Source organism: Lontra canadensis, unplaced genomic scaffold (assembly GCF_010015895.1).
Source record: "Lontra canadensis isolate GAN:19392208 unplaced genomic scaffold, GSC_riverotter_1.0 scaffold99, whole genome shotgun sequence".
In the NCBI taxonomy this organism is placed as follows: Eukaryota; Metazoa; Chordata; class Mammalia; order Carnivora; family Mustelidae; genus Lontra; species Lontra canadensis.
The window spans coordinates 5,418,677-5,443,894 of NW_022631093.1; the positions used below are offsets into that span (position 1 = coordinate 5,418,677).

At 49.3% G+C, this 25,218-nt stretch overlaps 1 protein-coding gene across 1 annotated transcript in view; it reads right to left on the bottom strand.

The window, feature by feature from the left end:
- Positions 1-465: 465 nt before the first annotated feature.
- Positions 466-25,218, bottom strand: part of TRPC7 (transient receptor potential cation channel subfamily C member 7) — a 149,758-nt gene continuing 125,005 nt past the window's right edge. The window contains exons 9-13 of the mRNA XM_032837670.1: positions 16,080-16,275; positions 10,769-10,990; positions 10,026-10,106; positions 3,546-3,621; positions 466-1,120 (exon numbers count right to left, since the gene is read on the bottom strand). Of these exons, the coding sequence (XP_032693561.1) occupies positions 951-1,120; positions 3,546-3,621; positions 10,026-10,106; positions 10,769-10,990; positions 16,080-16,275 (745 nt within the window). The 3' untranslated portion in view covers positions 466-950. The remainder of the gene's footprint in view (positions 1,121-3,545; positions 3,622-10,025; positions 10,107-10,768; positions 10,991-16,079; positions 16,276-25,218) is intronic.

The following is a 25,218-nucleotide window of genomic DNA, read 5'->3' on the forward strand; positions in this document are numbered from 1 at the left end:
CTCATCTTTTTCTGGACCTCCTCCCTGACCTTGGTGAGGTGGGGCTCCGAAGGTGTGGGGATAGAGGAGGGCTGGAAGGTTGGGGTCCTGGCTATACGATCTTGGGGCGGGGGGAGGTAGTGTTGGTACCTTCCCCCTCCCCCACCCCACACCTGCCCCATTCTCTTCCCAGAAAAGTTCTGAGCCTGTGGGCTTCCGAGGCCACCTCCAGGCAGGCCACGGGACAGCAGGAGGACAGCACACTGAGAGGCTCCCCAGGCTCTCATGAGGTAATTTTATTTCTTTGCGTTTTAGGTAAAAATAGTAAATACAAGATAATCATAATAAAGGTAAAAATACATCATTTGGATTTTGTTGTTGTTCTCTAAACAGTGCTACCTACAGTACAATTTTTGATTTAGCATTTTTAATTTTTTTTTATAAACAAATAGAACTATTTTGCTATTAGGCTGTCTGTGTTCTCGTCTGGCACTTGAGAATAGATCACAGGTCACCTCCCGGTTCTGTTGGCATGAGGGTGGGTGGAAGGGAGGGAGTGAGAAGGGGTGCGTGGGGTGAGGTGGTCTGTCTTCCTGGGACACAGAGTTGGATGCTGTCCGTGTGCTGTGGGAGGGCACATGTGTGCATCCAAGAAGGCCTCTTCCTGCGCTGACCACAGGGACACGTGTCCCTATGACTGGACGAAAGATCTCACACATGTCAGAGGGACATTTCCTCCCCTCCTCCTGTGCTGGCCTTTCTTACCCAACAGCCTAGATTCACAACAGTTCTGGGTCAAGGCAGGCCATGACGCTGCCCACGTCAGCTCGTCTGCTCAGGATGGAGCCAGTGGGTCCCCTTAGTGTCCTGGAGGAGTGGGTGCCAGGCCCCATCCCTGCCAGGCCTGGTGGCTAGGAAACCCATCCTGGCCTGGGAATGCTGGTAGAAGTCACAGATGCTGAGGAGGGCTGCTAAATGTCTTTGCCCTTGTTCACCCTCAGGTGGTCTTTGTTTAAATTCTTTCCAAATTTCTCGCTGAGCTGTTGGATCAGGTCTGCCAGCTCCCCAGTAGCTTGAGATTTCTCTTCCAGAAGCTCATAGCGCAGGCTGGAGATATCTTGCTTGATCTCCTTCAGTTCACCTGCAAGGACAGATGAGCTTGTGGTGAGCACGAGCAGCAGAAGGGGCTCCTTCCACATATGTTTGGGTCGTGCCTCTTTCTAGCACAGTGTCGGGGCTGGGCCGGCCCATGGAGGGTAGAGGTGAAGGGACGAGGGTTGTGTTTTGACCTAAGTCCCACCTAACCCCTAGCCCTGAAGGACCCATCCATCCATTTAAAACCCTCCTCCTCCTCCTCCTCCCATTCCTGGTCAGGCTGTTTGTGAAGAGTTTCAGACAGACAGGGAGTCGGGAGCAGGGTTGTGCCTTCCTAGCGCCTATCTCGTACCATGGTAGAATGTTGGCCTCGGAGCCACTAAAGGCAGATTTCAAGACTCCGGGCAACACCGTCATTAACTGGAACAGTCCTCATGACGCTCCATGGTGTGTTCTGGGATCGTTGTCTGCAGACGAGAAACTCCCAAGTGGGAAGGGATGGGCTGGGCACGGGGCACACAGCAGCCTGATGGGAGCAGGGGTCCACCCCGACCACCTGTCCCACGCTGTGTCGCCGAGCCCACTGCCTCCTTCCCTAGCAAGGAGCCTCCAGGAGGGAACTTGCCCTGGTTTCTACCATGAACCACATGGGTCAAATCCACCTGGGCCTCAGCAGTGCCCATCTTTTCATGAGCTACAAAGAGGACTCAAAAACTTTCTTTTCTGGGGGCGCCTGGGTGGCTCAGTGGGTTAAGCCGCTGCCTTCGGCTCAGGTCATGATCTCAGGGTCCTGGGATCAAGTCCCGCATCGGGCTCTCTGCTCAGCAGGGAGCCTGCTTCCCTCTCTCTCTGCCTGCTTCTCTGTCTACTTGTGATCTCTCTCTGTCAAATAAATAAATAAAATATTTAAAAACAAAAACAAACAAAAAAAACCACTTTCTTTTCTGATATCATAGATACCGGACTTGCCCTCAAATAGGAGTCCGATGCCTGGGAGCACGTTATCCTATCTCTTTTTTCCATATGTGTTGCGGACAGAAAATGCAAAGATCTTAAAGCTACTAGCTGGCCAGTTTGGACAAACACATACATCCTCTGTTTCCTTTTTGTGGGGTGCTTTTCTGCACCCCGGTTGCATGGTATAATGACCCCTGTCAACCCCACCATCTGTGATGAGCTACATTCCTGACGATCACAAGGATGCACTGCTTGAGGTGGCTGTCAGGCCACCTGGTGGTGTTACGTTCCAGACCCCACAACAGGGGCAGCTAGACGGCTGCCGCTCAGTCCCGGGACAGTGTCAGCCCAGGAGTGAGTTCTGCCGCTGGGGATCTTCTGGATCAGGCTCCTCCTGGAACCCCCAGTAGGAAGCAGAGGGTCACTAAGTGACCAGGCTCTTCCAGTAGGTCCCTGTGGCCTGAACAAGGGGGACACTGACTGCCTTCGTTCCTGGAGGAGAGGGACACTGAGTGCCTTCATTCATGGAGAAGGCTGTTTCCAGGTAGCAAATATTTGTCCTGTGTGTCTCATGAAGATTAATGACCTGGTATAAGGTAATTTGCTTTTCGCTTAAGAGTAACTGCTTAAAATGGCCTGGAAAATCACCCAGGCGGTGAAAATGATGTCGTCTGCAAACCTCAGTGTGCATCAGAATGACCTGGGGCTTTTATCAAAATGCCCAGCCTCCAGGTGCCACCCCGCAGATGCTGACACCTTGGGCCTGGGTGCCGTCTGGGATGGGCATTTTTAGCACGTGATTCTGAGGTAGGAATGCTTCCAGAAACACTGCAGGCTGTCAGGTTTCTGACACCCTAGAAGGGAGACAGGATGGTGGCAGTATCTGAAAGAGGGGTCCAGTCTGCCTCCGGCTCTCTGTATGGGTACCCACGGAATGAGGAATTCTGGGTCGCCCTGCGCCTGTGGGACACGATGGGGGAATCGAGGCAGCCATTGCTGGGCTAGGCAGGAGTATTACCAGCCCCCTGCCCCCAAAGAGATGACCAGGTCCTGATCCCTGGGGTCTGGTCTGAGTATGGTCATGTCACTTGGCAACAGGGAACCAGTGGCACAAATGGAATGAAGGTTGCGCATCAGCCGGTTTTGAACAGGGAGATGATTTTGGATTATCCAGTCTAATCGTGAGTCTTTACAAGAAGAAGAGGAAGGCATGAGAGGGTCAGAGGGACATGAGGACAGAATAGGAAGGACCGTGGCAGCTGGAGAAGGGTTCAGGGCCGGGGGGCTGGTTCTGAGATGAGGCAGCTATAGGCAGCCGGGGAGAAGGTGGTGGTGGCCCCAGCCCACAGTCAGCGAGGGGACAGGAGCCCCAACCCCACAGCCACATGACACCTCCTTCTGCCCACAATCGAACCAGCAAGGGAAGCGAGTGCCCCCAGGGCCTCAGGATAGGAACACGGCTTGGTAACCCCGGAGCCCACTGCCCGTCCGCACGAAAGGAACCCCTAGCTCACCTTCATTGACTTCGTCACTTTCTCTATCCACCTGGGCTTTCAGGACATATCTCTTTATGAGCCGCTTCATGATTTTCTGAAATAGGAGCACAAGGAAAGGGTCAGACAAGCCTGGCCAAGGACAGAAGCAGGAGCCCGCATGGTGTATGTATGCCCACCCCACTCCTGCGGAGCGCCTGGTTAGTGGCTGGGGGTGCCCCCGTGCCTGGTGCCTCTCTTCTCAGGGTGCTTCTCCTGTTGTGGGACCTGGGCCTGTGTCTGTTTAACTACTCCCCTAGAGTGACCCTACCCCGGGGACGTGAGACCAGGACACTCAAGGGGGAGAGGCCAAACCAGGGAGAGTGAGGGCTGCTTGAGGGCCCTATGCCTGACTCCACCCGGACATTTTTTGTCACCTTGGCTGGTCAAGGCCTCTCCTTGGGGCTTAGCACAGAGTCAGGACCAGGCTGGACAAGTCCACTCTACCTTGGAAAATTCCTGCCAGAGGCAGAAACAGTTATGGGGGCACCTCAGGAGGTTTTGCCAGGATCCCACTTCCCTGAAAGCCTGTGTGCCTGTCATGCTGGAGGGGAAGGGCTGGGCCTGCGGCTTCTGTGTATTATGCAGCTACAGGCTCTTGAAGCAAATGAGGAGGTAGGAGTAAACACTTAAGAGACACCAAGAATAGAGCCAAGTGCGAGAAAGATGGCAGGAGGTGAACTTCGGATTTTGCCAGCTGGTCGTTGGAAGGTTCCTGGGCAGTCACAGGATTCAGAAATACTTGGATAGCTGAGATGTCCAAATCTCACCAGGGCTGAGCAGCTGGCAAAGAGGGAAGGATTCCCTGCTCCTTGCTGACCCCTTCCTGTCGCCTGCTCACACCTGGGGACTCAGGGGACAGAGGCAGCATTTTCTAGATGGGAGGGACATGAATTCTGTCCCTGGCTGTGCTGTGTGTGGTCAGGCAGGTTACCAAGTTTTCTCCAACTCTGTGGGCTCAGGAAAAGCTTTTTGTAAGCCAAGGGAAGTGGATGGCTGGATGGCAAAGAGAAGGATTGAGCCCATTCTTGTCATCAGCTGAGGGTTCTCTCAGTGCCTTTGATGGCAAAGCCCTCAGCCCTGTGTCTCCAGGCTGTGTGACTCCAGGACTCTAACCAAACTCGGCAAAGGCCGTCTGGGGGGAGCCCGGTGTCACCTCTAGGCCGCTGCTGCCCAAACCCCCTCTGCCCTCCGGTACTGGTCTCCTTGGCTCCGTGCTTTGAGTCATGATCTTATTTTGGCTGAACTGTGAGACAGCAAGTTGTCTTCATGCTGCCCTCTGTGAGAGAGGCCTGGGTCTTGCCGTGTTAGTGGTTAAACTGCACTGCTAGATTTCTCCTTGACGTTCTCCTAGTCCCTAAGGCAGGTTACCCAAGTGGTAAGAATCGATGCCTTTCCTGGCACTCAGTAATGCTCTTTTCACTTTGAACTCCGAAACCCATACAAAACCAACTTTGTCCTGAGCCAGTTTTCAGGGAAGAAGCACAAAACCCCTAAAATCCAGACCACCAGGTATCTGGAATTCATCCTGAAGGTAACATTCAGGAGTATTCTGCAAGTTTTCGAGCTGAAGCAAGTCAAGGGGATCTTGTTAACATTTGGTGCCATTTGAAGGAAAACCTCAAGAATTAAGGGTTGTTTAGTTTCTGGATTCATCAGTTGAAGACTCTTTAAATATATGGGGTAGAAGTATAAGCTGGAGGTGGAAAGTGGAGAGTTCACTGTTCGGCAATGGTGCCGAGTCAAGTCTTTCTACAGATACGGCTGTGATCACCATCTTACCCTGTGTTGTAGCACAACATGACTCAACTCCTTATTTTAAAAGATTCCATGGTACATTTATTACTAATACACAGTGTGCCCCTCAAACTGCATTTGTTTTGAATAGGTGAGACCCTGCTCATAAGCCCCCTTAGTGTAGAGTGGCTCTCTGGGAGGAGGGGAGAAAAGGTGGAAAAGAAAGAAGAAAACACTTATATTGAGTACTTCCTATCGACCGGGGTCCCCTTAGCCTCCTTGACAAAATGACCTCACTGAATGCTTCTAGAAACCTGGTGAGCGTGGGGAGGTCGTCTCCATTCACAGATGAGGACACTGAGGCTCGTGTTGTGAGGTGACTTATTCAAGGTCACATAGCCAGGAAGTGGCAGATCTGAGATGTAACCAAAGTGGAAACCAAAGCTGGGGCTTCTTCCAACCTTCAGGAAAAGTTATACACAAGATGCTTTTGGGGGTTGGGATATAGGAACTGGTTCCCATTGGTCAGAGGGGCTTGGGCCGCTCGTAGGTACCTACTTGTTCTTGAAAAAACAGTTTTCTATACAGGCAGAAGCCTCAGCTAGATTTTGGAGGATGGATGGCTTTGTTCAGTTGTTACCCCTTGGAGTATTTAAAAAAAAAAAACTGTTTAAAAAAGCTTCCTTGGGGAAGAAGGTCACTGGCTTGTCACTGTCACGAGTGCTCACGATCCATTCTTGAAGGCTGGCATGCCTCATCTGAGCTAAGGTTTGCATATCTGTGGCTCCAAGGGGAGAGGAACAAATGTTTGTTATTAAGCCCCTCACTATGCATCAAGATTATAGGGGCTTAATATGGAATAAGCAGGACCTCATGAGGACGGCAGACAGGCAGGGGACCTGTTACCCTTCCTCCCACCTCCACTTCACTCCCAGGAGTGACAGATGTCTTAAAGGAGAGTTGTGTGACTGCCTAGCATCCGCTTAGAGACTTTGTGTCCTGATGGGCACCAGGTTCCCCTCCAGTGTGTACATGTTAGACAACCTGGGGTATGTAGGAGAAGATGCCAGTCTTATCCCCAGAAATGTGGAAGTGGCTAGAAACTGCCCAAACTGCCCAAAGTTCTCTTTAACACAGATGCTAGAGGGGATATCTGTTTTCAGAAAAGATGGACATCAAAAGCCCCCCCCTCCTTCACTGTCTTTAGGATAAAAGAATGTTCCTTTGTGATCGGTTTGGGATGTCCCCTTGCTATCTTTCATAGAATTCTTTCACTTCAAGATGATAATAAACTTTCCCCAAGTGGATGTGTCCCCGTTGGTGTCGATTCTACTGACCTTGCCCTCCTGCCCTTAGCAGGTGCTGGAGATGAGCATAGCTAGTGACATCACTCAGGCCAAAGAACTAATACTGGAGGGGATGAGGGTGAGAGGCGTAAGGGATCGGAGTGGTCATGACAGTGAGGTCCAGGGAAGGAGCCTCATGGTTCCCTTGCCCACGTTCCCAGGGGTGCTGGTGGTGCTGGGGAGCCATAGAAAGGCTTTCTATGGAAGGGAAGCGTCTCTGTTCAGCCAGGGGAGCTCAAGATGTTAACAAAGAGGACACAGATGGGCTGTTGAAGATGGTCCAACAAGCAGAACCTAGAGGGAACAGTGTTGCCACCCAGGAGAACAGAAATTGAGGGATGCTTGGAAGGGAGGGTACGAAATGGATCCCAGGACGTGCCATGTATTCAACTAGGGTTTATCAGACACCAGAAATAGAAGGAATCGCCGTTAGCGAGTTGTCTATCCTGTTTGCTCCAGTTTCTACAGAAAAGGCCACATAGAGCATGAAAAGGAGGACTGGGTTTGGGGAAGGGATTACACCCCAGATGCTGGGGCTGGTGTGATGAACAGACTGTGTCTGGATTCTCTGGTGCATTTGGGGTGCGGCTTGTTTGCTTTGCTAAGAAGGAAGTGCAGCTCTCGGAGCGGGACTCAATGAGTCTGCACGCACCCCAGCAGACAGGCACCTTGGATTCTGGAGCAGGTCACAGGGTAGCTTTGACAGGAGTCCTTTGACCCCTTCATCAGTATCTTGGTTTTGGTTCACTGTTTAGTTTCACCTGAACCCAGATTGGGGAAAAAAAAAATCAATCAAACAAAAAACCCCCCCAACATTGCAAAAGTAAGGGGTCAGTTTTGTAAAAATAGCCATCAGACCCCTCACAGCCTAAGTTAAAGCAAAGCACAGAGAGCCTCTGGTCTGAGGAAACGGCCTTCCCTTACACCAGAGAACCCCCAGAAGGCAAAGCATGGACAAGCTGAAACACCCCACGCACTGAGTTTGAAAAACCAAACAGATCTACTGAAGAGACACAAAGGCAACGAGCTGAAAAACTCCATGCATGTGGATGACACTGGGATGCTACAGCATTTCTCAGAATGCTGACAGTGTAAGGGACGTGCGTCCAGCCATCCGTCCTCAGGGAGGTGACGGCTCTGGGTGGGGCCAGGCGCGTAAGGAAGAGGAAGTATGCCAGGCTCCTTCTGTACATTTGGAAGTTGCTTTGGGAAGAAAGTAGTGCAGCTTGGAAGGCTGCCAGTGGGCTCAAGAAAACAAAAGGCTTTGCCAGACCCTTGCCCCAGTCCTTCATTCTGGAAGCTGCTTCTATACCTTGCCTCCTCCCCTCATGTTCCACAGGCTCAGATGTTCTCAGGCAGGCAGGACAGGTTCTCCGCAAGGCTTGGGTGCCCAGGAAAGGTGATGTAATAAGAGAGGACTATTCTTGTGAGTCAGAGAGAGATCAACCAGCTGCGGACCTTTACCGCTGAGCCCCAGTTTTCTCTCTGTTTAATGGGGTTAAAGCTACTGCCTCTCCCTCTGGCGTTGGGTGAGATCACACCCGGGCTAGTGTCTAGGCTGCACCCCGCCATCCTTCATGCCATCTCTTATTTCAGTCTTTTCTGAGCAGATGATGGCTCAGGGAGATACCCAGACTTCACCTTGCAGGGCTGAGCCAGGGCATATGGGAAAATGCAAAAAGGGCTCTCCCTTCTTCGCTCCCTCTCAATCCTTCCCCTTGAATGCATACTGGCCCTGTTTCCTTCCTTCTTTTCTGTGACAACTGTTTGAATAAATAGCCCAGGGGCTTTTCTTGGTGGAATCAAAAATGGGGTGAGCAGGCTGCCCAAGGTCATCAGTAGCCTGAAGCCCAATACCACCCAATCTCTGTAATCACTGTGGGAAGCTTTTGGGGACGTTGATGGCAGCAGGGACTCAGCCGGTGGTGAGGGAAGACAGAAATGGGATCACCCCGAGGCTGTTTTCGAAAACAGTCTTGTTCATAAAGGATTCATTCTGTGTAGAGGACATTCACCATATCATTATTCTTCCTTTATCTCTGCAGCTGATTCTTCTCAAAACCCATCAGAGACTTGACCCTAACCCATGAAGGCTTTCTATCTCTTTCGTGACACAGATAATCTATACTTTTCTCCGAGAAGCTGAGCAATAAAAATCACTCCACTGACAGAAGGATTTGTGATGTAACATAACTCAAAGCAGATCAAACTTGTCAGGCCCAATTTTGCACACGATTAAATACAAGATTTGCCCGTTTCTAGTTTTTAGCCTGTGTCCTCTCATCAAACTCTAAGTACTTTGAGGGATGAACCTTTTCTTAATTGTGTGCTTAAATGCTCCTACCTGCATAGCTGGCTTCTGAAATATGGGTGGAGATACCTTTAGGGACCTACGCCTGGAAGATGCTAGGTCTCATTGCTCCGTCTGGGACGGCGGCATTAGGGGCCATGCTCAAGACAGCTTCCAGTTCACCTCTGATAAGCACAGATCAGCATGGACAGAACTGCTGATCATCGAGAAAGGGAAGGCAGGAAACGAATGGCTTGTACTTTTATAATCAATAACCTGAAGTTGCCATTTATCACTGGCTCATGGGCTGATTCAAACGGATAGAGAGGTGTGGCACTAATTTCCAAAAGCCACGCAAAGGACCGTAAGCATAAAAAGTCTTCTAAGGTTTATGTATAAGAACTGACTTTGGCAGGCTGGCATCTTAGGTCAGGGGCTCTGTGAAGACACCCATGTCCACCTGGTCGCTTCAGACAGACACCTGGGAGTCATGCTGGGCACCCCGTCCCTGCAGAGAAGCATCACGCCCCATTGCCTGTCTGTCCGGAATGTATATTGAATCTGTCTGCTTTTCTCCCTCACCCTACTCACAACCCAGTCCACGTCTCGCTCTCTTACACCTGGATGACTGTCCCCTGCCAGGCTTCTCCCCCCCGCTTTTGTGGATGCCCTTTCCATCCCTGGGAGGCCCCACAAGGCTACCTCCTTCTTTGAGGTTTTAGCTAAGTGTCCTGTCCTTGAAGTGGCTTCCTCTGATACCACACCTAAGCAGGGACTCCCTCCTGTTCTCCATTGTTTGCCCCCTGTTGTTTCCTTCTTTCTCCCTTTATCAATTTGAGGTTACATATTTATGTGTGTGTTCCTTGTTCCTTGTCTCCATGCCTCACTGGCCTGGACGTGCTGCTGCGACAGGAACCCGTCTCCATCCCCAGGGAGTAGCGGTGCCTGGTCTATCCTTTGCATGCAGTGCATGTTTGTGGAATGAAGGAAGGAATGGAGCTGTGGGCTGGGGGGCCGACACAGCCCAGTTACTAAATCCATGTCTGGAGAGTGCCCCCTTCTGCCCATGCCTGGGGAAGGGGTGGTTACCTGATATCGGGTGGGCTTGCTGAAACTGTTATTTGCTGTCAGGTTTTCAGAATTCCTCATCCCAGCCTGGTAGCGAGTCTTCTGGGAAAACAAACACCCAAATACATAATAAATACTACACACACACACAGACACATGTTCACACAACACATATGACAGCCATCTGTGAACAGCACAGATGAGACTGTCCCTGAAAAGAGGCCCCGCACGAAGCTTATATACCCACTGCTGCTAGGCTTCTTAGAACACCATTCTTAGGACCTTAGTTCTGTAGGATGACTACAGGTTATAGAATATAGTTTGGTCAACTTTGGGAAACGCTGAGTTATAGTTCATAGGGGGTATCTTTCTTCCAGGGGCCTCAGAGATTCTCCTATTCTACTAAACCTTGACAATCTTCGTGAGGGGGAGATGATGGGCAAGGGAGCCTTTCTTCCCAGAGATCATTCTCCAGGCACTTTCTGGGAAGAGCCATTCCTCTGTGGGGGCCCACGAAGTGGTTGCCTCCATGGGAGTGCGGCTCAGCCTCCAGTAGGGCCACCCCTGCAGGGAACTGTGGGGAGAAGGGCAGCTACCCCAGGCTGCCTCTGCTGGGGCTGCAGCTTACACTGATGTGCCCGCAGATTCTGAAAAGCGGGGGGCCCTTGCTGACCTCCCTTGCATCAGCAGCACCCTCTGAATCAAGCACATCCCACTCCCCCTCCCACTGTCTTCTCTGGTCCCATAAACCCCATGCCACCTACCCTGAATTTGGAATTCAGCATGCCCATTTCAAAGTCATTTTCACAGCTTTTGGCCTTGGATTTACAGAGTTTGATGAGGCACATCTTGATTCTCATTATGAGATAATAAAATGATTTAGGACTTGGCACTAGATTGAAAGGAGCAGGAAGAGTTCTTCCTTCATCAAAGTAAGACAGCCAGAGCTTTGCTCGGGCAAATTTCCACTCCACATCTGCATCCTCCTATGGGACAAAGGGAAACAAACACACTATCAAAGGCCACAGTTGAACAGCGGAGTTCAGTGTGAGGGGCCGGGATCCAGGCAGACTTGGAAACGGGACCGGCTGAGGGGCTGTGAATGTTATTTGCTGTTCACAATGGCCCCGGATTAGGAGTTTCTCTTGCTCCGACCATGTGAAATTAGTCCTCCCTGAGTTCTCTGACTCCGCGGGATTCATTTCTTGGAAAACCTCAGCCTGTTCCTCCTCACTGACTCTCCGCTGGGTATTTTCACAAACATTTCTCCACGTGCCGCAAGCCCGAGAACTCTGCTCACTGGAACTTAATCCCATCAGCCATCGAGAGCTTTGCCGGTTCACGAATCCCCACCATCAAGGGATTCATGTTCCAGAGCAGTGCTGCCCAGCAGAAATAGCAAGTAAGCCACAAAGGTGAATCATGTAAGTAAATTTAAATTTTCTAGTAACCACGGTATAAAAGGGAAAACGGAACAGGCGCGGGTTTTTGTTTTGTTTCCTTTTCAGGTTTTTATTTAAATTCTAGTTAGCAAATGCATAGGGTAACGGTTTCAGGTGTAGAAGTTAGTGATCCATCAAAGTTTACATTATTTTAAAGTCTGTGAGTAATGTCAGACTCACAGCCCTGAGATCGAGAGTCTCACAGCCCTCCTGACGGAGCCAGCCAGGTGCCCCACAGAACAGGTGAAATTAATCTCAGTGATAGCTAATTTTTTAATGCAGGAGATCCAAAATGTGAATCATTTCAGTGTGTCATCATTATAAAAATTCTTAATGAGATAACTCACATTTTTTTTTCCCTACTGAGTCTCTGAAATCGGTGTGTATTGTATGCTTACAGCACATTCCCATGTGGACCTGACACATGTCACGTACGTAGCAGGTACACGTGGTGAGCAGCTCCCGTGGTATATCTTATTGCTGCGTATTTCTAATTAGCAAGCGTATTTCTGATTGGTCGGAGTGCTGCCACAGGGGACATGAGGGGATTCTGCATGTTTCGTTTGAGAGAAACAGACCTGACTGTAGTGAGCCCCAGCCAGTCCAGCCATGCTCTTTTCCCTCGTAGCAGTGTGAGATTTAAACCCGACATCCATTACTTCTGACATGGTATCCATGCTCCCTAAGAGGTAGCAGGTGTGTGTGGCTTTTATAGGTGGGCTCTTCAGGCTTCTATACTAGTGGGGTGTTTTGAGAGCAGCAAAGAGGCGTGGGGCTGGGCGTCAGACAGACCTGGGCTCATGACCCCTTACTAGCTGCCTGACTTCAGCAAGGGCTTTGGGCTCGCTCACCAGGAGATGGAGATGATGCCGCCTCCCTCTCGTAGCCTTGAGGTTGGCACCGAGTCTGTGCTCTAGCAGGGGGTGGGTTCCAATCCTCACAGACACTAGCATAGGTCATATGATGAGAATGACATGAGTTCACTTAGTGTCAGACATTAGTAGGCCCTCAGTAAATATTATTTTCATCTCCATAACTTAACACAGTGCCTGGAGTTCAATCTGTAGTCACTCAGCAGACATGTGTTTAGTACCTACTCTCTGGTTGGCCTGGGCTCGGGGTAGGCACAGGGTTGACTGTGGACTCATGGAGCACGCGGCCTGGCCCATGGCACAAATATGGCAAACAGTTCATCGCCTCGTCTTTCATCTGGAGTGGAGCTAAGGGCTACGGGGTCCTCTGGATGTGGAGCTCCTGACCTGGCCTACAGGGCCGAGGAGGCTGCCTAATGGCTGGTGTTGGAGCTGAGCTCCCCGGGGTGAGTAGTTCTCTACCAGGTCAAGTGTGGGTGGGGTGAGAGCGGGGAGGAGTAGGAGGTAATGAGTAGAAGAGGCAGTGAGAAGTGTAAACAGCTTTTCTGAGAAAGTTGGCAGGAAAGAGCAGGAGGGAAAGAGCTGGAAAGCAGGATCGAGGGAGGATTTTTTTAGTTACTCTTTTTTTTTTTTTTTTAAGATCCAGCATCTCATTTAAATGCTGACAGGAAGGGTGAAGCTAGGGGTGGAGCAGGGATGATGTGCGGTGGCAGCTCCGAAGGACACGAGAGGAGAGGGAGCACATGGGCAGGGCAGCTCAGGTGGAGGAGGCCTCTCTCCCCCAAGAAGGGGGTATGGCCCTTGTAGAGGCAGGTGGGTCCCTGGATTTGGAGAGTAGGTGCTCTAGATCTGTTGACTGAAGAAATGAGTGTTCTCGCGAAGATTTCACAAAGTATACTTCACTGAAGTTCAGCGTGAGCTGGGGTACCTGGCACTGTCTAGTGGCCTTGTTCCGCTTCTCAGGATCCTTGCACATGCACTGTTGGTGAGATGGGAGGGAACACGTGCTCTCCCTGGAGGAGAAGCCCAGAGCCCTGAGAGGAGGTGTGGGCTGCAGTGTGCGCTCTCCATCTCATGGCACAAGGCCATGCTGGGGTAGCTTGACCTCACAAGCACACGTGACGTCATGGCCATGCCTAATCCTTCCCCAAACTAGGGCATCTCTCCACACTAATCCCAGGGTTTCCATGCCACGTTCATTTGGACCAAAGCACAATGTGCTTGTTAGAATGGGGCCGCACCCTGGGTGAGTGGTATGGAGACCTGCATACTATCCAGGCACCATCTGGTTTCTCTGACATTTGGGGAAACTGAGACCCAGAAGGGCAGGAAGGGCTGGTTGGCAACAGCTCACCTGCATAAGTGAGTAAATATGTACACCATGCAAACATATGCTCGTTTGTGGACAGAGTGCCGCATTTTCCTTTGGGGGGGAGGGGGAGGGCAGGGACAAGGCTCAGGCTTCATGCTGACTCACCTCTCCCTTTCACCTCTGGCTGCTTTTCCTCGTGCTTTTCCTTCTTACAGGCCAAGAATACTACATTATTTCACCCCTCCTGCCTTGGCTAATGTTGTTTTTTTGGGGAGGTGTGTGATATGAACCAAATGTGTCCCCTAAAATTCATATGTTGAAGCCCTAAACCCCAGCACCTTAGAATATGACTGTGTTTGGAAATAGGGCCTTTAAAGAGGTAAGTAATGTTAAACAACGTTGCTAGAGTGGGCCCTGATCTGACATCAAGGATGAACTTATACTGAGCAGAAGAGATATCAGGGACCCACTCACAGGGAGCAAAGACCATAGGAGGATACCATGAGAAGGCAGCCATCTGCCAGCCAAGGAGAAACACCCAGAAGAAACCAGCTCTGCCAGCATCCTGATCTGGGACGTCCAGACTCCAGAACTGTGGGGAAAACCCAATCTGTGCTGCTCTGTTTCCACAGCCCTGCAAACCAATTCTGGGAAGTCTTTAATTTCTTCTTGTTGAGACATACGCTAGTGCTTGTTTCTTATAAAAGATCCAAGTACAAAGGTGTGGCAGCCCCCTTCCAAAGCTCTCTCCTTTAACTCCCTTCCCCAGAGGATGCCCAGGGTCAATCCATCAGTGGTGTGGTAGCTTTTCCCTGCCTTTCTCTGCTTTTTCTTTCTGTACGTGCACATTCGTATTGTTATGTAAATAAGATTTTCCTAGGTGTGCTTTTCCACAACTTGCATTTTTTCCCACTTAACGATGTCATAGAGATTGTGCGATATCAGCACAAACACGTTTTTCCTCATTGTAGATGCAGTGTTCTCGAGTCTCCATCAGAGTTTATTGGAACCCTCTGAAATCAATGGGCTATTTGCACGTTTTTCCTTTAATGAGCACCTATGTAAAACCATACTTCTGCCTAGATCTATCCTAGGATTGCAACTGTTGAGTCAATTCAAAATAGGTTAGTGCATTTTATTAATCCTTAGCTTATTTATTTTATCTTATAATAAGTGAAACAATAATAAGATTTAGAAAGCATGAAAAGGCCTAAGGAGAAAGGCATTCTGCCCCTCCCTTCCCCCCCAACTCCCTCCATTCCCCCATCCCCCTTCTCTTCCACTCTCCCCTCCCCCGCCTCTGGACATGTAGCCCTGCTGTGTTCCTTGTGGACCGTTTCAGAGATTTCTTCCTTTTCAAATCTTAACCAATTAAAAGTGAGCGTGTATGTCCTTTTCTTCCTTTGCTACACAAGGGAGAGCACACTATGAACACTGTTCTGCAACTTGATTTTTTTCATTTAAACGCTAACTGGCAGGTCTGTCGTCCAGTGTATGAAGAACATCTTTGTCCTTCCTGAAGTCAAGCACTGTTCTTCTGTTCAGATGCATCATAATCTGTTTCACTAGATTCCTGTGAATGCTCGTTTAGTTTGTTCTTAATTTCTTGTTCTTCCAAGCAAGGCTGTTTATCAACAGCTTAGGGCTTATGCATTTCAGATTTTGATAAATTGTCTCCTGAACTCCTCCCTGAGCTATTTGGCAATGTTGTATCACTCTTTGAATGGCCTTCAGGCCTCACCTCTGGAATCTTCTCTGCTTTTGTAGCTTGTGTACCTGGTAGGACTGCTCTGGTTGCACTGGGCCCAGGGCAGTGGAGTTTGCTCATCGATATATCTGTTAGTCTGAAGGAACTGAGTTGTTACAGGGCAGGGACTGTCTTAGTCATCTTTGTGTCACCAGTGCCAGGCATGGACGTTGCATACAGTAGGTATTTAATAAATAACATGCAAGAGGCAAAGGGGATGTTGGCTGAAAGATACAGTCATTCTGATTGGCCATGGGCCACTGGCATGCTGTCTCGAGGAAACATGTGGAAGGGGAAAGATTTACCATCCTGATTCTCTCAGCTGTGGTTGGGCCACTTGGTATGGGGGGCCACTCTGCCATGTGGCACGTTGACCAAAGGGCTCCTAGGGGCAGTGTGATAAGCATGCTCATTGTGTGCTGTTCTGACTTCACTTTTTTTTTTTTTTTTGAAAAAGCGATAGAGAGTGAATCCCAAGCAGGCTCCCTGCCCAGCGCAGAGCCTGACGCGGGGCTCTATCTCACCATTCTGAGATCATGACCTGAGCCAAGAGTCAGATGCTTAACCCATTGAGCCCCCCAGGCGCCCCCTGGTTTCACATTTAGTAACACAGGAGCTGCTAATGTCATTACTCTCGTTGCTTCAAACAGCCATGTAGATGAAACCAAGGGAGAGAGGACAAGTTCAGTGAGCTGGCCTTACCTCAATCTCCTGATACGAGTTGTTGATCATGGCTATGAGCATATTGAGCAGCACTACGACCATGGTGACGTTGTAGACGCCGTAGAGGACGTAGCCGATGTTCTCGATGAACTTGTGGTCGTATTTCAGCACCACCGAGATCACTTCAGACAAGCCAAAGATGGACCAGAATAAGGTTTTAAAACTTTCTTCAACCCTGTAAGGAGATACAGTCCCTTCAGGCAGTTTACATCTGCTGACACTTTTCACAGGGAAGTCCCAGACTTTGGTGGTTACCCTGTGGTGGGGCTGGGCTGTCTGGCAGTGCCTGTCTTCTGAAATAATACTCAGATTTCTAGGAAGACTTCAAAAAACTAGCATAGAGGGAAGGCTCTTTCTTTTCCTTTCAGTCCATTTATTGGGACTCCTGGCTGTGGTGTCACTTTTATCTTGTAATTAATTAAACATTTAAAATGAACCAGCAGGTCAAATGTTTGTTCTTGTACGTTATCAGCCACGCCCTTCCTAAAATAGTCTCTTGAGTATCTCAGACCACCTAGCCCCATGGGCAGTGGGGAGAGGATGGTGTCCCCGGATGGAAGCAGCATCGCTGGTCACAAGCAGGACCTTAAGCTTCATGACCATCTCCGTGCCAGGCTTGCTTATTACCTCCATTTACAGACAGAGGCATGGGCACTCAGAGCTTTATCCCCTCCAGTCATATCTGGCTGGAAAGTGGGGTGCAGACCCAGGCATGTCTAGGATCTCCAAAAGCAGGTGCTCCTAACTACTACGCTTCCCCACCCCCTGGCTCTGGGGAGTGAGGCCAGCCACACATCTCATATCCTTTCAACAAGAGTCGAATTATGAGCAGTGTGACTTTTGTGTGTCCACCTTGTTCAAATTCAGCAGGCAGTTGTCCACACTCGCCATGCAGCTCACTCAAGGTAGCTACTGCGCATGCTGGCAGGGGAGTGTGGGGGGAGGTCTGGCTTTTCGGACACTGCTCTTTGACTCTTTAGAGACTGTGAACTTGACAGGATCCGCTAGCTTTAAGATGAAGACCCAAGCATGTTTTACCATCTGTACTTTGTGGCAAGGACCCCACATCAGGTTTCCAACAGAGAATCCAATCAGAAAGCTGGGTTTTGGTTGGGTGGTTTAGAACGCCCCCGGGCATCCGCTAACATCTGAATGGTTATATACAGTGTTTTCGGTTTGCTTCCGGATTTGGGGTACATTATGAGACAGCACTTTCTTTTTTCCTCTTTAACATTTCATGTTTTCAACACTCACCCACAAGTGGCTAGGTTTAGCTAGATCTCAAAAAAAAAAAAAAATACCAGCATTTCTTAAGGATTGGTATTTATCTGACAAGATGTACAAAAATACTAGCACTTGTCACTTTGGCTACAAAATCCAGCTCTACCTTGCGTGAATCTTTGGCTCTCCTGTGTGTGAGTACGTGTGGGCGTATGTGTATGTGTGTGTCTAGCCAGCTGTTTGACTCAGTCCCAATGCATCTCAGAGTCTGAAAACTGAAAACTGAAGTGGGTTTTTGTTGTTATTGTGTGTTTCCGGTGTCTCTGAAAACTTTGGAATATTTGGAATATTTGATTCATTTTACTTTAAATAAGGAGGAATTTCTTTGGGAGTTTGGAAGTCATGACTGAGTATCCAGCATTCCTCTAGAGCCCCAGCTCCTGATGCCATTCTCAGAAACAGGGGAACACACTGCCTTCTTGGGCGAGATCCATTTTGTGTGAAAAAGATGCCATTCCATTACTGGCCACGATTCTCTACAGGTATTGGCTTCTGTTAAGAAGGGAGCTTTTGGTTATCATCCTAGTGGAAGGGAACAGTGGCAGAGAGACTCCAGAACGGCCCCAGTCCCAAACTGGAAGGGGACAGCAGGATGTGATTTCTCTGACAGTTGTTCCCTTCCTAGCTGGATCAGCCGGAAACTGGAGGGCACACTATCTGAGCAAGGGACTGGGCAGGCAGGCCCTGGTCCCAGGTGACGCACTTACCATGGACGCTGTACAAAACAGATAATGTATGCAGCTGAGTGATGCTTTATAGAAATTCATCTTCCCTTGCTTCCCTTGGAAAACCCCACAAACCTTTGGCTGACACAAATGGAGCAAGCAATTACAGAACTTTCAGGGAAAATTCTCTGAATTTTGATTAGGAAAAATGGCCTAGATTCGGAGTGTATTTTTTTTTTTTTTAATTTCTCATTTGCTTCTGGCTATGCATTTTGCCACTAAGCTCTGTTTTATCCTTGGTGGCTTCACTTGGGCATTTTGTGTAACAGAATAATCTAAAGAAGGCAGAGACAGCCCACTAAGCAGTGTGTGTTGCGATAAAAGAACATTCACAGATCCCTAAATGCATGGCTTAGCTCCCCCTCCTTTGGTTCCCCTCCCTCTACAACCACCCCTCCCCCACTTGGAATACGAATTCTTTAGGTTTGTTATCTGGCTTCTGGACAATCTTTACACCTGTTTCATTTCCAGTCTATAGATCAAGGATTAACCTCCAGACCTGAATTTGGCTATGACCTACAGGAGTAACTAATTACAAGAGGCTCAGACTCACTCTGAGCCTGGGATTTCCAGAGTGAAAGTGACCCCCTCCAGAGCAGTAACACATGCACCCAACTGGGCAGGAAGGGGTCTTAGCCAAAGTATGCATTTTTAATAATCTCTTGTAAGCTCTTTCAGGACTATCTATATCCCTCTGTCCTCTTATTATGGGGCAAAATGGGTCATCATAGCAAAGACCTCCTTTAAAGTAAAGCCAGGTCTACTGGCTTGAACCATCCTCAATGGCTAGACCCACCATTGATTGGGTCTTTCGTTTACCCCTCTTGATGTGATCTGGACTAACCCAGTAGACTAATTTTGTTGTCATTGTCTCTCAGAAGGGACCTCATGGGCTGAGTTATGCACCGTTAGCTGGGCTAAATGGTAGGCAGTACAGAATTTTATCCATAGCTCCACCTATACAACTAAATTCTGAGTGGAATTGAAGAGCTCAATGTTTAAAAACGACACAATAGAAGGCTAGACTAAAATATTGCTATTTATATAATATTAGGCTGGAAGAGGTTTCAGAAGCCAGAAAGGGAAAGATGGAGGGATTTGACCACATAAAACTTCACTCATATACAACAAAGATGTAATAACTAACAGTGTAGGGCAAAAGACTAAGTGAGAAAAGAATTTGTATCTCCAATACACATGACAGTGTCAGATACTGGGGGTCTTCTTATATAAAGAGATCTTATTAATTAATATGAAAATGACAGACATCTTAGCAGGAGGAAAAAGGGGGGAAAGAAACTTCTATGAAAACTTGATGCTTTTTAGGGTGACAGAGCTCCATAATTAACTTGAAGTGTCATGCTAGTGGCATTCTCTCGTTTAATATGTGGTAGGAAATAAAGGAAACTTGTCCTCACTGCCCTGAGTGGGAAAAGGCTGTGTTACTTTGACCTTGGAAACCTACAATAATATATTCTCAGAGAGAAGGCTGACCTTGGAAAGGAGCCAAATAGTATGCTACTAATGCCAAGAGCTTGGGCACTGGAGCTGGCCTCAATATCTTGTGAGGTCACGACGCTCCCTGAGTCATGAATTAATTATCACCCACAATTTTCAGGAGCTATGGGAGCCAGGGCATGGGGGAGAAGGCCAGTCACTGTGGAGGGTGGGTGCTGTCTTTTAGGAAGAAAGTATCTTTGGAACTGGCTTAGCTGATAATCACCATGAAGCTACTTGTCTCACAAAAAACCTCTACTGTCAACCAGTGGGTCTCAAGGCTAAATGTGAGGTTCTTTACTCAAAGGGATAGTGGTCACGGGCTCCACGTCCTCCTCCTAACCCCTCTGGCTACCTAAAGAGTTAGTCACAGACTCCTTCAGCTGTGTCAATCACGGGAAGCTTCACGAATATAGTCGGAGGAGTGAGAATAGCACAGGTGCATGCCTGGGTTCAAATCCCAGCTCCACTACGACCTGGCTGTGGGCATCTGGCCATGTTACCAAACCTCTTTGAGTCTCTGTTTACTCACCTATGAAAGGAAATAGATGTGCCTTCCTAGGAAGTTGCTGTCAAGATTAAATGAGGTGGAGGTCCCACCTAAAGCAAACCCAGCAGGGTAACAGAACGCTGAAAGCTTGGAGTAGGCAAGCCTGCCTGCCTGGTCTCACCCAGGATCACACCCAGCCCCGTGGGCCCCTCCAGGGCCGCCAGGCAGGGCTAAATGGAGCTAAATCATTCAGATGCCATTGACCTCACTGAACAAGCCGATCTTCCTTCCCACCTGCCAAGATCATCACAAACCCTTGATTTTGCGCAAATCCTCTTTCTGAATTCTCCAGCCCAGGCTGTCTTGTGACATTTGACTCTCGGCTTGTATGTGGAAGGGACTGGAAAGTGGAGTCAGTAGGCCGCCCTAGCCTAAGCAGTGCTCCTAGTGAAGGAAGAGAGGGAGAGCTCCTGTGAGTGATGTTGAATAGGGCTGTGATTCACACTGCTCCCACTGTGCGGGGGTGTGTGGGGGGAGAAGGTTGGGGCTGATCTGTCAGGCAGAAGGCGGGGACCTGGTAATCAGCGCTCTCCCAGGCCCGTCTCGCCTGGATAATGGGGCTTTAATAACACGTTGCCCGAAGAGGCGGTTGTGTATGGGTCTCAAAGAACAAACTGATCAACAAGGAGAGGGCTTGGGGGCAATTGTTAGGAAAATTGCTGCTGCTTCAGAATGCCATGATGCCCTCCCCCTGGTGTGGGAACTCTGCCTCCCCACTTCTCCCTAAAACAGTTCGATTACCTACCCCGATCTGTGCATAGCAGGCTAAAATTAAGAGGGAGGCTAGCATCCCAGCATCCAGGCTGGGATGATGGAGGACAGTGATTGAAATATACGGAGACCCCACCAGAGCCCCGGGGTTCCCTAACACCTGGATCCGCAGACCCAGAGCACCCAGGCCGGGCTCAAAGGGTGGCACAGAGAGGCAAGTGCCTGAGGAAGCCTGAGGCTTGGCCTTTGGGCCCCGCAAGCTTGTGTTCCCTAAAGGACCTCTTGGCTTATCCCGGCTCCTAAATGAGGAGTTGGATTCAGTGTGTCCAAAAGGAGAGGAGGCTTGCCCCCAGATCAGTGCCAAGGAACAGGGGTGCACAAAGCCTGTGCAGCCCAGATTTATTCCTTCAGGGATGCCTGGGGACCCGCTTGCTCCTCCGAGGGCAGAGCTGTGTTTTCTTCGCCATTAGCTCCAGACCCTGGTGCAGAATGGAGCACCACTGGAAGCACTCAGTAGACTCTGATGAATGAATGGGGGGGTCCTTGATCCCAGGCTCAGGGTGGGGCTCTGGTGAGGCCCTCAGAACTCCCTTTCTCTGTCAGGCAAAGCTGGCTTTGCATGTGGGCTTCAGGCCACGTCCCAACCTCTCCCGGGGCCTCTGTTTATCTAGCTGTACGATGGGAAAACTACAATCTCTCCTTCACAGGGGTGTTGTGATGATTCAAGGAGTTAATTGATTGCTTGGGAAGTGCATGAAAGACGACTGCCTGGCATGTAACACATGTGTCATCAGTGTTATTATTATGCTATAACAATAATATTATTGTTATATTATTATTATATAACAACACTTATTATTAGCATTAGTTTTTTCTTTCTTTCTGAATTGCAGGAGGCCCCAGGGTAAGGCTGAAAGGCTCTCATGGCCTACGGTCAACTCTCAGCATAAACCTTTGAAAAAAGCAGTCAGACCTTGGCCCTCTCCTTGAGTGGCTTTCCCAGGGCTGACAGTCTCTCCTGTCATCTGGGAGGCCTCAGGGCCCCTCCTAGTGAGACTCCTGGCACCCCGCCTCCACTCACATAGCCCCACTGGCTCCAGACTGCCACATCTCAGCACTTCTTCAGCCTGGAGGGCCCTTTCCCCGTTGTGTCTGCGTGGCTGCCCGCCTCAGCCTCCTCATGCACTGGGGGTAAACTTGACTGTCACCAGCTCAGGTAGCTCCTTGTCTGACATTTTGGCTGAAGGAGGCCTCCCTCGTTACTCTTCTGCTCAGTGTTTTTATTTCTTTCCTAACCCTTAGCACTTAATCTATAATGACCTCTGTCTCTTTATTTAGTCTTTAAACTATCTTCAGCCTCTTGTCCCTCTTTTTCTGTTCACGGAGGAGTGTGACTTCCATGAGGGCCGGGCCTGCTGACTGGCACATGGCTCTGTCATTGGTGATGGATAATGCCTTGCTGGTAGTAGGGACTCAGTCAGCATTTTTGGTCAATGAAGGATTGAATCCTGAGAAACTGAGGCACGAGGTGACTTGGTCTTAGCCGGCTGGCTTCAGGCCTGCCCAAGAACTATATTTGTGATAATATTTCTGGAGCTAACCCTGAACAGCCTGGTCTCCTATCATTCTTCCACTTTGAAGAAGGATAGTCTGACCCCATTTCCATCCTAGAATGGAATGTTATTGATAAAAAGGTAGGGCTTTCTCCCCATGAAGGTGGCAACAATCAGTCTGAGAACAAGATGGAGGACGCGGGGCAGGGCCTTAAAGTGTTCTGTGAAGACATCATCGAAGAGAGCACGTTTTCTGGGTACCATCAAGCCGTTCCCTCATGAATTGTGGACTCTCGGCCTGTTGCAGAAGCTTAAAGATACCAGGCTTTTAAAATTTTATGTCATGAATAACATGAGGAAAGGACATAAATACACATTATATGATAGTGGAATGCCTGCTGTAACAGGCATAATCATTCTTCTGAACTAGTCCAGGAAAAGAGCTATATTTTTATCACTTCCTGGAGAATTATGCCAAGATGAGGACTTATGTTAGACTCAAATGCCTTTTTTGACACACAATGGTCATTTCCAGATGCCCAGGCTCTCTGAGCCTGAGCCGGACCCCCTTCCATGACCACAGCTGCCTGCTCTGCCACGTCTAAGGACCTTCCTGCTACTGTCTCCTCATGATAGTAGCTGTAATAAGCTCCCTTATTCCCCCAAATCCTTATACCTAGCTTGCATTTAAATGATGAAAGGCAAAATTCTAACTTTCAAAATGCGGTAAACTATGTTGTAACCCTTCTGTATCAGAGATGCCCAGATTTCAACACAGACCCAGAAGAATCTGTCCCCTCTGAAGCCCTATAGGCTGGTTCCACTCCGGGTTCCCACTGACAGACACGGACAGCGTGTTCTGCCCCAAGAACATGGTAGTCAACCATGGTCTTGCCATGCCACAATGTGACCTTTCCTTGGTTTCTCTTACCTAGCCCTTGGTTATAGTGAGTTTTACTAGGGCTGGCAATGGGATCCAGACTCTGCAGCCCTTGCAGGGCCCTCCTCTGCAGCCAGGTCCTTCTTGGCAATACGGCTCTTGGCTGTCAGGATGCCCCCCTGGTTCATCACTCCCTTAGCGATACCTTGGGGCTCGTATGGCTCATCTGTCTCACTTATTTCCTTTTTTTTTTTCTCTTCCACGGGCCAGGGAAATTTCAGAATCTTTTGTTTGCAAAGCACAGTATGGCATTTTTAGCTGAAGAGTCTATGCTGTTCCTTTAGCAAGTGTCTGCTTGGCCCCTGGTGCTAAGCTGGGGGCCTTCCTTCTCAAGACCCTCCAGTTGCTCCAGCCTGTAGGACACGAACTTCACCGAAGACACCAAGGGTGAACCTAAATCTGAGTGTTTGCCTTTAGCTCTGCTGCATATGGGTCCCGCGGAAGGTTAAAGCTCCACTTTCTCCCCTGAATCACCAAGGACCCTGGCTTTCTTCCCATCATATGCTCCTTCAGATTGTCTCTCCCAGATCCTTCTGGGGCCTTCCCAATGTCAAAAGCCTGAAAACATCCTCCTTCCCTCTCAACCCCCACATCAGTCAGTCACCACATCTCCACTCCAGCCTCCTCAGTGTCCCTTCTCCATGCCATTGCCACTCCTCGGGGTCCTGTCCTCTCTCATGTGGCTCCCTCTCCCAGCCACCCAACAGACCATGTTCCCCACAATTGGGAGCTGCCTTTCTCTCAAGTTCCCTTCTTTCAGAACATCTCCATTTATAAACATGTGCTCATTCTATGATTTTTTTGATTAACATCTGTCTTCCCAACCAGTCTGCTAGTTCCATGAGGGGGGGAGCTGTGACTGGCTTTAGTCACGATAAAATCTCGAGCTGGGGCTTCCCCTCCCACCCTTTCCAGTCCATCCTTCGCACAGTTGCCCCAGCACACTCCCCAAAGGCAGATCTTCTTTCTTTTAAAAAGGTCTTAGCAGAGACTCTAACTCCCTCTCAGGATCCTAACACCCTTCAGAATCTGGATCCTCCTGGATTACCTTATATAATCTTCCCTCTTTTCCCCAAACTCCTGCTTACCGGCCATTCTCCAAAAATCCTCTGCTCCTTTACCCCCTGTGCAGGATAGGATACCCTCCGAGTCATCCTCCAAGACCCTCCATGGCCGCCTCCTCCATGAAGCCTTCCCTGACTCTGCCAGTTGGCGTTCAGTGCTTCTTCCTCACCATGCTGCCCCAGTACCCGCTGATGATGATCACGTGGTGTAACAACTGAGGCTATGTGTTTCCGAATCCCCCACTTGTCTACAAGCTCCTCAGGGAGAAGAGGATTGTCTTATCAATTAACCCCTGTGACCCCAGGGTAAACACAGAACTCGGCTTTGCATAGCTGTCAATCAAATGAGCACACTTCGGGATAGAAACCTACTTTACCCGGGGGACAAGCTCAGGCTGCGTATTTAGAGACAAGGTACGTAGGTTTTCAGTGATAACCATATCTGAATTCAGCACGCTCTTCTTTAGAATTTTGTGCTGCAAGAAAGTGACCCAACTTTTCAAGAGACCCCCGTCCCCTCCATTTTAGAGCAGAGGTTTGCTGTGCGAGTGGGGATCCCACTCTTGGGAATTGCAGGTCAAAATGTGGAGGACAAGAGTCCTGCAGATCTGGATTCAAATCCCCTTCTTGGCTCTGGGATTTGGGCCAGTCTAGTATCTCTCCAAGTCTTAGCTTTCTGGTGGTGGATATCTGTCATTCCACGGTTTGGAGGAGGAAGTGAGAGAGCAAATCACGTGTGTGTTCAAGGAGTTGTTCAACAACAGGGTGAGACAGCATTGCTGGGCCATATGTGGGCA